The 13,949-nt window shown below is 45.5% G+C and overlaps 1 protein-coding gene across 2 annotated transcripts in view; it reads right to left on the bottom strand.

The window, feature by feature from the left end:
• Gria1 (glutamate ionotropic receptor AMPA type subunit 1) overlaps positions 1-13,949 on the bottom strand; it is a 319,841-nt gene that overhangs the window by 108,840 nt on the left and 197,052 nt on the right. For both annotated transcript variants that reach the window (XM_005067739.4, XM_005067740.4), the window contains exons 6-7: positions 4,678-4,839; positions 1,405-1,572 (exon numbers count right to left, since the gene is read on the bottom strand). In XM_005067739.4, coding sequence (XP_005067796.1) covers positions 1,405-1,572; positions 4,678-4,839 — 330 coding nt within the window. The remainder of the gene's footprint in view (positions 1-1,404; positions 1,573-4,677; positions 4,840-13,949) is intronic.

Genomic DNA, 13,949 nt, shown 5'->3' with positions numbered 1-13,949 from the left:
CCACCATCCACTGGATGCAGGCTTAATGGTGGAGTCGGCCTCACCCAGGGAATGCCATTGGCTGGGAAAGGTGGGCTCTGAATGACAACTATGCCAAAATATTGCCATTATGGGTTCCCCTCTGTGCCCCTGCTTTGCCGTTACCTTTGTGTTTAGGTAGCCTTCTTCCTACCATCTCTTTGGAAATACAGCCTCCATCAGGAGGTCCTAGGGCCAATGTTGTGTACTAGCAAATTGAGAATAACAACATGGTCTTGCAGTATTTCCAGAAACTTCCAGGACTTCCAAGAGTATTCAAGCAGTGGGCAAATCCCCAGAATCTCCTAAAGCAGGAATGTCAAACACACACCCATATATACCACTGTCTCACCCTGCTGTCCCAGCAGACATATTAGTAATTGAATATTTATACTCTCCACTGTGGAATCTGGATTCTGTCTCCGAGTCGTTTGCATAGCCAATTTATTGGGGCAGCCCGGGATTTCTATTCTGTTCTCTCACTGTTCAAGTGCAAACAGAATTGATGAATGTGGTGCTGAGATGTGAGAACATTTGGTCAGAAGGATGAGCAACAGAGCCATGGAATGTGCACAAATAGGAAGGGAATGGAGAAAGACAATTGTAGGGTTCTGCTCACAGTTCAGAGTCAGCCCTGAGCATTTCTTTCTTTTTTAGTTTTCATGTGGAGTGTGTGTGTGTGTGTGTGTGTGTGTGTGTGTGTGTGTGTGTGTGTACAGATGTGTGGATGGGTACATATGCACATGTGTACATTTGTATGTAGAAGTCAGAGTCTGATGTCTTCCCCTACTACTGTCTACCTTCTATATTGATGTAAGGTCTTTCACTTGAACCCAGAACCCACAAATTCTGCTACTCTTGCTAACTAGCCCACTGTGGAGATCCCACCCTTGCCTCCTGCGTGTTGGAATTATAACCAGCCAATCACATCTGCTCAATGTTCTCGTGGGTGCTGGGGATCCAAATGCTGGTCCTCATGCTCTTGCGATAAGCATGTCATCTGATCAGCTATCCCCCCCCAATCCCTGCATATAGCAAGTCCTTTTTCTGAACATAATAAACCAGTGGCTTTCCAGTAGCTGACTTTCTTTCTTTTTTTCTTCCTTCCTTCCTTCCTTCCTTCCTTCCTTCCTTCCTTCTTTCTTTCTTTCTTTCTTTCTTCCCTTCTTTCTCTCTTTCTCTAGCATAATCTCTAAGCAGAAAATGCTGCCTTGATACTACAGGGAATGATATCACATTTTAGCAGTCTCTCTGTTTGTTTTGTCCCAAATTTGACCTGAGTTCCACACATTTGACATGAACACTGCACTGGTCTCTTTGAAACCCAGGCACACCCTACATTTTAGAGTGACACATGCTGCTTGAACAAGATGCTGCCAGCCTTACCTGCTGCAGGGCTCTCTGGATGTCGATCCCTTGGCCCCAGGGCACAGCTGGGTTAGCCAGACAGTCCCCAGCGTTTCCCCGGCGGGATATGTCAATCCTCTGCCTCCGCAGGCTCTGGAAGGCCTCGGCCATCACCTTCACGCCATCGTAGGTGAGAGCAGATGTGTACTGGGGAAGGAAGGCAGACAGGAAGGTGTCAGAGAGCGCTGACAGAAAGGTGGGCTGGGGGCTGTGTTGGGGAATGACTGTCTGGTGTGTGAAGTATGTGGTGGGCGGGTTGCTAGGAGCTTTTGGAGGTAGATGTTCCATTTCTCTCACAGGGTCTGCCCAGCCAGTGGGCTCCCCAGAGCTGTCAACTTAGCATGATCGACTGTAACCTTTAAAGGTAAGCCAGCATTTTTGAGTTTGGTGTTCAGTCTCGTGATTTGAGAAATGTTGGTTATTTAATTAGGAGGAAACGCATAGATTGAATATAGCATGTCTGCAGGCCAAATCCATGGAAAGTCAGTTGGTTTCCTCTGTATGGGAGTCAACAACTGGGAACCAAGAAGAGCTGCGTGCCCTACCACCTCTTCTAACAGATAAGGCAACAATATTCCAGGATGAGCAAGCTCCCAATTATCTCTATGTGGTTCACTCCAAGGTAAAGCACACATTCTATAAGCTCTCCCTCTTGTGGATTAATGATAACACTTAAGGGTTTTCCTCACTGATCAAAGGGCAGCTGAGACATGAATGAGACAAAACTGGTCTTATCACCCAGTAATAAGATGCACACTGTACAGCTATAGGATGAGTGTATTTTTACAATTCTTAGTTGATTTCCTGATCCTGATTTGTTATTTGTGATCATGTATGTATATATATGTACCTTTCTCCTATCTCTGTCCCTGCCTCTGTCTCTCTGTCTCTGTGTGTGTGTGTGTGTGTGTGTGTGTGTGTGTGCGCGCGTGTGTGTGCACGCGCACGCACATGTAGTCTGGATGTCTTCCTCAATTGCTCCCATGGATCCTCCTGTCTCTAATTACCCATCAAGGGAATTTCAAGCACATGCTGCCATGCCTAACTTGGTCTGCAGATCTGGGAATCCAAAGGCAGGTCCTCATGCTTACCCAGTAAGCACTTTACTGACTGAGTCACCTCTTCAGTCCCTTCTAATTTATACTTTTGAGACAGGGTGGCCTGGAACTCTCTGTGTAGCCAAGGATGATACTGAACTCCTGATTCTCTTGCCTTCATATTGTCATTAGAAGCATGCATCACTGTGCCTGTTTTATTTTCTCGGAAAAAAATAACATTACACTTAGAAACTGGCTTGGACAGTGGTCACCAACTAATTTGTTAGCCTGCATCAAAGTCAGTCTTTGTTTTGAAGCACTTTTGTTTAATCAGATACTGCAATGAGTCTTCATTCTTGGAGAGTTAAGTGGGTTTGATCACTGGTAGGATGGAAAGTACCCCAGCTATATAGACTGCAGTTCACGAAATTAACCAAGCAGCCTAGAAACAAGGGCCAAAGAGTCACTGATGGCCCCAGATAACAGAGCTGGCCTCAGAAACTTCTCAACACAGTGCTGCACACATTTACTGCTGTACTATGTGATCTGACTTAGAAGACCCATGGCCCACTTCCCACATTCACAAACTGGATCGAACATTAAATAAGACAGGGTTTGGCTCTGGGCCTGAGGACTGAGAGGCTGGCTGCAGACCCAGGTGGAGAGCAGCTGTGCGTTTCCAGGCAAGTTTCTCCGATGGTCAGCTGGACACACAGAGTTGGGGAGCACATGTCACCTCAGTACTCCATTCACGGAGGCTCCATCTCTCAAGAGTCATTTTTCTTGTGCTCCGTGAGATGGTGACGGGAGGGTGGGTGCTGTGGTGCTTGTTTAGCATGCATGAAGTATTAATTTCAATCCCTTGGACTGCCAGAGAAAAAAGAAAGATGCTGGCCCTAATTAGAGTAGAAGCAGCATTTTTCTGGCTTCCCTTGCAACCAGCTAAAGGCAGTTTTCTAACCTGGGGCCAATGGTGGATAAGGTCTGTTAGTAACTTCTGAGAATTCTGTGTGTGTCCATGTTCATGTATGTGTGGTTGTATATGCTTATGTGCATGTGTTGAGGTCAGAGGTCAACATCAGGAGTGGTTTTTGGTCTTTCTTTACCTTAAGTTTGAGACAGTGTTTCTCACTGAGTCTGGAGCTCACCAATTTGGCTAGACTGACTCACCAGCAAGCTCCGGGGTTCCTCCTGCACCTGCCTTTCCAGCGCTGGGCTTACAGGTGTGTCTGGCTCTTTACATGCAGTTTGGGAGTCCCAGCCGACTGCAGCAAGCCCTTTACCAACTGAGCCAGTCCCCAGTTCAGGAAAAGAGTTCATAAGAACAGAGGCTGTGCTTTCTGTTCTCATTCTCCTGCTGTATTATGGTTTGGGCCTGAAGTATCTCCTCCCTCCCCAAAGAAAACCCCTCATGTGGAAAAGGCACGGTCCCTAGGAGTTGGCTGTGGCAAAGCAACTGTATCATGAGGACACTGACATAATTAATGCACTAACCACCAATGAACTGAACCAATGAACTGAACCAATGAACTGAAGTGAACCCACAAAGCAACTGTGTCACAAGGATACTGACACAATCAATGCGTTAAACCACCAATGAACGCAATGGCATCACTGGGAAGTGATGGAGATCAGGAGGTAGGCTTTTCCTTGGAGGAAGTGGGTCACTGAAGTTGCCTTTGAAGGCTATAGCTTGTCTCTGGCCCCTTCCAAAATCCCCACTTCCTGCATTCTTTGACAGGAGCAGTTTCCCTCCAATATGTCTTTTCATCGGGATGTTCCTGCTTTGCCAAAACCCTAAAAGCAATGGAGCCAGTTGGCCACACACTGCAACCATGGCCCCAAATAGATCTTTCTTCCTAGAGTTGGTGTCCTCAGGTATTTTGTTACACTGACAAAAATAGACTAACAAATGCTGGGAGAATGCAGACATCATGACTGAAGTCTATGCAGCCTTCTTTTGCTATAGAGCAGAAGACAAATGCTGAGGGCAACGGAATCAAATGCTGAGGGGAACAGAACAAGAATTTGGAATATTTGGTGACTGTGCATCAATGTAACAGTCCTGGGCTGCTGACCTCTGTCATGTTGGGGTACCCAACTCATATGCCTGTTTTCTTTTGCTCAATAAAAAACCCATTTCCTTTCTAAAGATCGCCATGCCTCAGTGTTCTGCGGCTGACCAAGGGGGAACAATGGGTATCCACTTTCACACCTTCGGCCTCTTCCAGTCAACCCTGGTGTGGTCTCGAGCGTCACTGGTCCTCCACTGTTGCATGATTCTGGCGGGGATGGTGTCTGTGTAGTTCACTAACTGGAAACCCGTCACATTGGCCCCACTCTCCTTGAACTTATTTAAGTCAATGTCCATGAAGCCCTGTGAAGGAAGGAAAGGAGAGAGTCAAACATGTTGCCTAGGCAGATCCATGTCACCATGGTGACATGTCTTCAGGTTCTCATCACCACAGTGAAGGCTCTGAGGCTTTCTCTCCTGCTCCACAAGGCAGAACAGAATGTAGACATCAGTGTCTTGACCACTTTGAGTTCCATTCTTTTTTTTTTTTTTTTTTTTTTGGTTTTTACGAGACAGGGTTTCTCTGTATTGTTTTCAAGGCTGTCGGTCCAGCCCAGCCTCGAACTCACAGAGATCCGCCTGCCTCTGCCTCCCGAGTGCTGGGATTAAAGGCATGCGCCACCACTGCCAGGCTTGAGTTCTATTCTTACAGATTTTTTTTACACGAAGTTGGCATAGAGGTCAAGAGTACCTGCCTGAGGATGCCCCGCTAGGATGTAGGGTGGCTGGGTTACACTGCCTTGGACTGAATTACTTTGTTTTTTTGTTTGTTTGTTTGTTTGTTTGTTTATGCAATAGAGTCTGGAGGTTAGGCAAAAGACACTATGTACTCAGACTGACAATCAATCAATGACTGGGATTTTAAACATTATTATTTATCATTATTGTTATTATTTCTTTTATGATTCCATGTAGTTTATTTTGATCATTATCTCCTCCCCCAGTTCCTCCTGGATCCACCCTTTGAAACCCACTTAGCTTTGTGTCTTCTTTTTTATTTTTTAACTCATTGTTCCCAATTCGTGTTACACATATACTTGCCTGTGGGGCCAGCTTCTGAAGCATGATCAACCTACCAGGGCATCATATTCTTCAAGAGTACTGACTCTCCCAGCAGCTACCAATTGCCAAGAACTTCTGAGTTAGAGGAGGGAATTTCTGCCTACCTTCCATTTTCATATTGGGGTTTTATATGGCTTGAACGTGTGTAGGTGTTAGATATTCTGTCACAACCACTGCAAATTTGTGTGTGCAACTTCTCTGTTGTGTCCAGAAAACCCTATGTGCACAGGGTATGTGCTTGACTCTCTCTCTCTCTCTCTCTCTCTCTCTCTCTCTCTCTCTCTCTCTCTCGTGTGTGTGTGTGTGTAGGTTAGAAAACAATTGTGTGGAGTATAGTCTTTCCTTCCACATCTACATGGATTCTGGGGATTGAAATTGGGTTCTGGGCTTGTATGACAAGCCCCTTCACTTCTGAGTCATCTCAATGGCCCAGGTTCATAAGATGACAAGATATAAGAAGCAAAGGGAAAATCTTGAAGGAAGGGCTGTCCTTCCTCACTATCCTACTTTACCTTTGGAGAGAGGAGACCTCTGAAGACTGCTGGGAACAAATGCCTACGAGTTGCCCAAGGTCACCAGCTAGTCTGTGGGATGGGGTGGCTTCTGATGGGGGCCTTCGCCTCTCACTGTGCTCTTTCATGTACAGTGAACTGGACCCATTCTCTGGGAGGAGGGAATTTTCTTCCAATTCAGCAAAAACTCAACAGAAGCCAGGAAGCCTTGAACTTAAAAGAGAGCTTTGCATTTATATAATAAATTCAACAAGGTACACTACGCTTGCATCTGTGGCCTCATTTTACTTCATTCCCATATAAGGTACAACTTATGTGTCTGTTTGCCACATACAGAAACTAAGACAGAAAGGGGGGTCAGTGCCCACAAAGCTGCTCACTAAGTTAGTGACAGAGAAGGGACCAGAGCTAAGCTCTTCTGTTAAGCAATTCACCCCCATCTCCCTCAAAAGCTCATGACCAAGCACACTATCTTGAGAATTGAAGACTTCTCAAGCTCCCTCCCTTGTGGACCTTATGTTCTCATAGGGGAAATCAGACAGTAGAAAAGTAAACACATACACACAGTGCTATACAGCAGTGTGTGCTCTGGAATAGTCGTGTGCCTATGAAGAGAGATAAAGTGGGTTTGTGGATGGGATGATGGTACTAGAAGGAGTGGTACTAGATGGTCCAGATCAGCCTGCCTGTGGGGTCTTATTGCACAAGTCTTATAGTCCCATTTGTGCGTTATGGGAATACCTGGAGGGGGTACACTGAGCAGAGGCCCAGGGACAGGAAGCTGCTTGGAATATTTCAGAAATAACAAAGGGTCTGGTGTGACTGGAAGGCAATAGTGGGAAAGATTTCTAGTAGGAGATGAAATCAGATAGTGGTCCAAGCTGGGTCACACATAGCTTGTGTAAACTTGTATTTTCCTCTCTTTCTGTTTTCAATTATAATTAGTACTGCACTACAGGATTTTGAGCAGGGCCCATAAAACTCATGCGTGTTTGGTTCCATGGCTTACGGAAAGTGTCCGATCTCAATAACAGAAACAGACGAGGAGAAGGAGCTGAGGATGTGTGCCCAAGATGGGGAAGCCCATAGCTGGCAGCCGAGGCCCAAGCCCTGGACCTGGCTCTACCTTAGGATCCCAGGGCTTGTCTACATCAAATTCTTGAAGTAACAGAGTTAATATTTCCAAGCTCCCTGACTTCCACCAGTGCCTTTGACAGTCTGTGACCCCTTTGAGCTGTTTTATAGACAACCCCAGTTCAGTCCCACCCAGCCTTTGTTCTTGCTTCCCGTCTTAGAATATCATTTCTATTCTTGACTCCTTCCCATGGTCTGGATCCTAGCTAGCACTCCAGAGAACACACTCTTGTCCCCTCATCTGAAGAGCCAGTTACTTCCCCGCAGCTGACACTGTTGGCCTTGTTTATTTCCACTTTCTGTTACACACTGCAAACACCTGCTACCCCACCTGCATGAGGAGGAGGCCAGGCATGCCAAGCTCACATGCCCAGGGGCAGCTCTACACTAGTGACAGCTGTGGACTTAGTAGATGCCAGCCCAGCCTGATGCGTGAGCTGGTGGAATGTTCTATGCTGACATCCAGAGATGAAGAGAGGGTGGGAATTCTTGGGACCATGCTTCAGTGGTCTTGCTTTCTTTGCTGTGCACCCCTACTGTGTTTCCGGGATTGGCACATAGCACCTGCTTCTTCCTGAAGCCTTGCTTTGGGCTTTGCTTGTGGGAGAACCCCAGCTGAGTGTCTTCCGGCACTCAGTCTGGCCCATTCTAACTTTGTGCCTGCTGTTTCTCTAGGGCACCTGTCACCACCGAGATCATCTTCCCTCGCTGTTCCTTTTGTCCTCATTCTTTCCATTGACTAGCTAACTGCTGAAGGTGGGAACATTTTCAGTTTCCCTCTTGTTGACTGATGTGTTCTAGCACCTAGCATCGCCATACATGCCCAGACCAGGGCAGATGTGCAATCCTTTCTTGCTGTGAGAATGAATAAAGCTAGAGACTGTCCCTCAAGCAGGTGTGCCAATTAGCCAGGGGAAACATGACCAGAAGGCAACAGCTGCCAGAGAGTGATTTTAATCAGCTGAGATTAACTTGTACCACAGTTCACAGAGTGACACAGAGGTAACTGGCTTGCCCAATGGTACCAGCCGGCTGTTCTTAAAGGTAAAATCAGAATTCTGCTTCCTTACCCAGTCCACATTTGATGGTGGTACATCCTATAAGAGTACAGCCATCTTACCATTGGTGAAGAGCCAGTACACAGTCGGGAGATTTTCCATACTCTTTAGAGACTTTTAAAAAGAACATCTTGTTCGCAAAATAGCTATTGAGAGAATGAAATGAAAATTATCTCCCGCAGTCAGATTCTGTCACTTGCAATCTGTAACAAGCTCCTGGGCATCCCTACTGACTTTCCCTCCCCAGCATAATGAAGGCCAAGAGCAACGGTGATTTGCTCAAATAGGAACTCAGCTCAGCTTCATCGCCAGCAAGCCTGATGACAATGTTAGTGGAACCAGTCCAGGGTCACACATAATCAAGCTGATGGAACCCTCCAACTGCATGCCCATAACCCAGAAAAAGAACAGATACTGTGACAGTCACCAGGAGAACCAAAACCAGGAAGCCAGTTGGGGTCAGTGTCATCTAAGAGCTGACATCTCTCCTCTAGTGCAATATTGCATGCTGGGACTGCTAACAGTGACTCCTGGGATGTCTTCATCATGGGGAAACTAGACTCTTATGATTACCAGGCGTGCTTTCTCCATAGTGCAGGGGAGTACACTTGGTCAATAGAGAAATGTGGCCTTGATTAAGAAAGGAAATAAAGGCATTAGCTCTTTGCCTGCCAGGGAATTATGAAATTAAGCTAAGTTTCTTCCCCCAGTACATTTACTAAATAGGTTTAATTAAATCATTTTCCAATTTCCTTTTCCATTTTATTAAAAACCCATGGGGGGTACTATTTAGTAATTTGTGCATTTTCTTTATCTATATTATTCATGCTATTATCTAATGTGTTTAAGGATGCCATGTTGTTAATTACAGTTCTTGAAAAGTTTTAGCTATGAAACTTCACTGTCATGACTTTCTTCAAGCCATGCTGAGTATTTGATAATGCATCCCCAAATGCTGAGTCTATTGTTCTAAACACCGTTAGTGTTGAAAAAGAATGACATAAGCTACAGGTGTTTGCTTTCTCAAGTTACTTGTCACCCAAAGTTAGATCTTCTACTCTTTGTCCCCTTAGCCCTGGCACCAGGTGCTTCTTTTTGAAGAGTGAATGTTATCTAAATTGGTTGGTGGCACATCCCTGTAATTCTAGTACTTATAAGGTAGAGGCAGGAGGATCAAGAATTAAAAGGTCAGCCTGGGCTACCTAGAGGTCTATTCCAGCCTCAGCTATGTGAGACACTGGGAAGTTGGTACTCCTGGAGTAGCTGGGTTGCTCTGCTTTTGGGAGCTTCTTAAGTACCTCTTTCTGTATCACAGCTCCATGCATGACCAACAAACAGGCAACATGCACAGAATGTCCTGCCTCCCATCTTCATCCCGGGGCAGAGGACCTGGCTAAGGAAGTGCAGGCTAAGGATGCTTCTTAATCTGAGGGACACAAGGACTACCTGGTGTATGTGAAGGTGCTTGTAGAGAAGCTAGCTACCCCTAAGGACTGTCATCCCGCAGCTCTGGAAGGAAGCAGGAGATCCTCATTTTGACAAAATATTAATGTCGGTGAATCAAAATGCAAGGTTAAATATATTAGAATTATGAGGATAGAATTATCAAAAGAATCAAACAAGATAGCACAAGCCTGCTCCTTAAGGAGAGGCTGGGTATGTTCAAGGGTTGGTCAGGGTTGTTTCATCACATAGTTAGTGGGAGCCACGGATGACACTGAGCGAATGGGGTAAGGAAAAGAGGCACAGGCATGTTGTGTAGACGTGTGGAAGAAATGGCCAGAATAACCAAATATGGTGAAGGTGTAACTTCATACTTCTAAGGAGTTTGGAATTGCTTTGGGCTCTAGGACCGGGGTGGGGAAAGATGAGAAAGTGCAGGGTTTTGTTCGTGATATTTTAGCTTCTTCTGTCATACACTTTGATCCCCTAAATGCCACTAGAACATAACAACAAACCTCAGATGAAGCTAATGTGCTCTCTGTCTGGGGGCCATTGTGAGTCCCTGGAAGAGGGAGAGGCAATGAAGCCACAGGATGGAGTGGTGCAGATGTGTCAGCATTTGAAGAGTTGTGTTCTAATCTGATTAGAGTGCTCAGTTTATTCTCCATCTCTCAGCCTAGGGCTGAGGGACAGCAATGGGCTGCAGCTTAGTCCCAAAGCAAGGCTCATAAGAATAACAAAAATGATGGTGGTAGCTAAAATAACCACCTCATGTACATGACTTAGCTTTATCCAAACCACCTTTTGGGGATTGTGGGGTTACTGCTGTAGGAAAATGAAAATTAGGCAATCAACCAAGAGCTACCCTTGGGCTTATTTTAAATCTTTCCTAGATTCCCTCCAAAGCAAGACATTCATTTTAATGTCTTGTAAATATGGTCCAGCTTAATCCCATAAGCAGCCTGAAGGGAACTGGACAGTAGGCCCAAGAGCACATTTGCATAAGTCACTGAAAGAATTCACCCCAGTTTCTGCTGAGATCTCATTCAGAGGCCTCTGTGAACCCCCTACCACACAATTTGACTTCTCTTCGTGAACATGTCACACTGCCAGCCCTTGAGGGAGGAGACACAGGAGTTTAGATTTGGGATGGTGCATCCATTACCCCAGTCAAAGATGGTTACATTTTTTCTGATAACAGCAGAGGGTTAGGAGCCCAGAGCAAATGATGCCTGGCAAGAGCGCATGCCTTTAACAGGGTTGTTGGATTTCTCCTGACACAACTATCTCTGCCTGACTGTGCACAGAAATCACAAGTACTGACTTATCTGGAACCTTGAAATGAGCACCCTACCCTTCATCCATGCCCAGGGCCTGAGAGTACCCTGGGTGGAAGACCAGAATGTGAGTGTAGATGGTTTTGTGATTCCAGTCACAATACCACCTGGCTTTCTAGTGTGAATTCTGGGGCTCGAACTCAGATCCTCAGGCTTGTGAGGCAAACGCTCTACCGACTGAGCCATCTAATCTCCCCAGCCACAACAGGGCACTTTCAGGCTGACAGGCTTTGGCCTCAAAGCTCGACTTCCTTTTGTTTTTTTCTGAGATCCTTAAAGGAGGGTCAACCACATGCTGTTCAGTCCCCATCATCCTGTCTAAGCTCATATCACACCCAGCAGAAAGGAGAAGGAACGTCCTGCAATGCTCAGGTTCAATGTCAAGATGAAGGCTTATTAAGCCAGTATGGGTACATTGGGAAAGACCCTTCCATCCCAGCGCCTTGACATCAAGAAGAGGTAAGATCAGACCAAATCAAAAACTTGTACTTTATACTCTGAATGGCACAGGTTGAACATGTCAAGCTTCCCCCAAATTGTCAGAGAAAAATCTTAGCTGTCAGCTCTGTGGGGAGAGCAGTCACAGGAGTGTATGATTTGAAAAGTCTCCTTATATTAGGAAGGTTTGGAAAGAGCAGAGAGGATCAGCCTGAAACATAATAGAAGATTGAGAGGGTAGGCGAAGGATGTGCTCGACTTTCAGAAGGGTTGTCGTAGGAAAGAAGTGGGAAATTTGTTCTCTGAGGCTCTGCAAGGTGGGCCAGACAGATGAATAGTCAGATCTCAAGGGAGACTGATTTTTGTTAAAGTTATGACAGCAACCACTGCATTTTGCATGAATCAGCCAGAACCAAACAAGTTAGCAGGCATTGCCATGGGCCCATTGTCTTGATTATTGCATTTAACCCTCATAATGACAACAAGAGTCAGGTTTTTCTATTGACACTTGCAAACTGGGCATGAGAAAACTTAGTGGATTGGCTTCTTTCAAACTAGTGTGGCTAGTGAGAGATGGAGGGAGTAAGGTGACTCTTGGACTTGGTTATCAACCTCTGGGCACCCAGCCATCTACCTCCATGTTCATTCATTTCCTGTCTGGTGTGGAATGGGCCTCAGCTTCACATGAGGGAGGAGGTCCCTGGACACCAGGATGCTTATCTTCAGCCCCTCTGATGTAGGCTGCCCTTGGAGTGTTAGCCTTTCTGTATCTCATTGCTGTCTGTGGTTGTGACAGACAAAGGCAGAGGCCACAGTCACTCCTCAAAAGCAAGACCACAGCCCCGCAGGGTCCACAGTGCCACCAGGGTGGCATGGTAAGAATGTGCAGATAAAGGGAGCAATGGAACCCACTCTGTCCCTGACTTCCTTGCAAGCATCAGTCTTGTTACCTCCCGCCCTTACCTCTTGTCTCAAGGACTAAAGGGGGTCTTTTGACTTTCTGTATATGTTTTATTGTGAACCAGGTCAGAGATAAAAGCCCCAGGAAGAGGGTTTGGGGGATAATCACATAACTTCTTGTCCTGTCTTTGAAGCTCATGAGCTCTTTGCTCTAGGGCATCTGTACAGACAACTGGTTATTGATTTATCAAAGACATCTGTCAGATCAATAATCCTTCAAGATACGTCCCAACCACAGGCTGCAGAGGTGGCCATGCTGCAACTGGGGAAGGAACAAAAGATGGAGGCCCACCTTCAGACTCTCACGGTTGCCAAGGCAGCCTTGCTTTTCATCTTTTATACAGTAGGGATCTCCCCAAGATTCCTTCTGAAAACAGAGCTTCAGCCCCAAAGGTGCAGGGACTTCTGGGCCAACTTACTTCTCTCCTGAGGGTGCTTTCAGCTTTGATCTCTAATTCTACAATCACACAGGTGTATGCTGGGGAATATGGAAAAAAGTGAATCCTGTGGAATAGTCTTCAGCTGATGACTAGTCATCAAACACCCATGTCTTTGCATAAAAGTCTCCACATTTTCCCATTTTAGCCACTTTAACAAGTCAAACCTTTAAGGAATCTCATCCCATACTATCTCTGGCAATACACCAGTTTACGAGTCTCTAACAAGTCAATGAAATGTAGTTGTACAAAAACAAGCTAATAGACACGTCATCCACTTTAGAAAAAGGCCTAGGGTTGACTTATCCAATCCTCTCTGAAGTCAGAGAAAGACACCTGTGCACTCGAATATCTGCAAACACAACAGCAGGCTGATTCTGCATGTGTCCATCATAGGCAGACTATTATAGAGGTTACTCAGGATCACCAGATCTCTGTCCTGGGTTTAGAGAAAACTGCTGACACTTTGTGTTAGAAGGTCAGGGATCTGCAGCCTGGGCTGTTGATGCAAGGCTTGGAGATGCCCCACATGGTCTGAAATTGTTCTGTCTTCCAGAGAAAACCTCATCTTACTTCTGCCATAACTGATTGTGGTTGCAGTTGATTCTTGGCCTACATAACTTCAGAGTAAGTTCAACCTTTAAAACTCTCCTGGCATAGGATATCTTTTTATGTCTAGAATTACTGGTGAACCTCAACCAGTATCTTCCTATATAGTCTTAACATTACTATGCAGAGAAAGCCAGGCAGGACTTCCAAAGGGACATATTTCTTAAATGATGGATGATTTTTTCATTTTCAGGCCCTCACATATAGTAGGCACCAAGTGAATAATACATGGTATAAAATGGATGAAAATCTAAAGAAATGGTAAATTTGAAACCTATAGAGAATAACTATGAGAGAAAAACACACCAGTAGGTTCACTCCTAGGACATGTGATCTCCGCAGACATGGGTTTTTTTTAGAAAGTTTACAGAGTAGGACATGAAATCCATCCGAGAGAGCAGGCCTTATAGCTAGTCAGAAAGT

This window comes from Mesocricetus auratus, unplaced genomic scaffold (genome assembly GCF_017639785.1).
Source record: "Mesocricetus auratus isolate SY011 unplaced genomic scaffold, BCM_Maur_2.0 Super-Scaffold_100007, whole genome shotgun sequence".
In the NCBI taxonomy this organism is placed as follows: Eukaryota; Metazoa; Chordata; class Mammalia; order Rodentia; family Cricetidae; genus Mesocricetus; species Mesocricetus auratus.
Note: the sequence above shows the minus strand (reverse complement) of the source record. Positions and strands in the feature narration are given on the sequence as shown.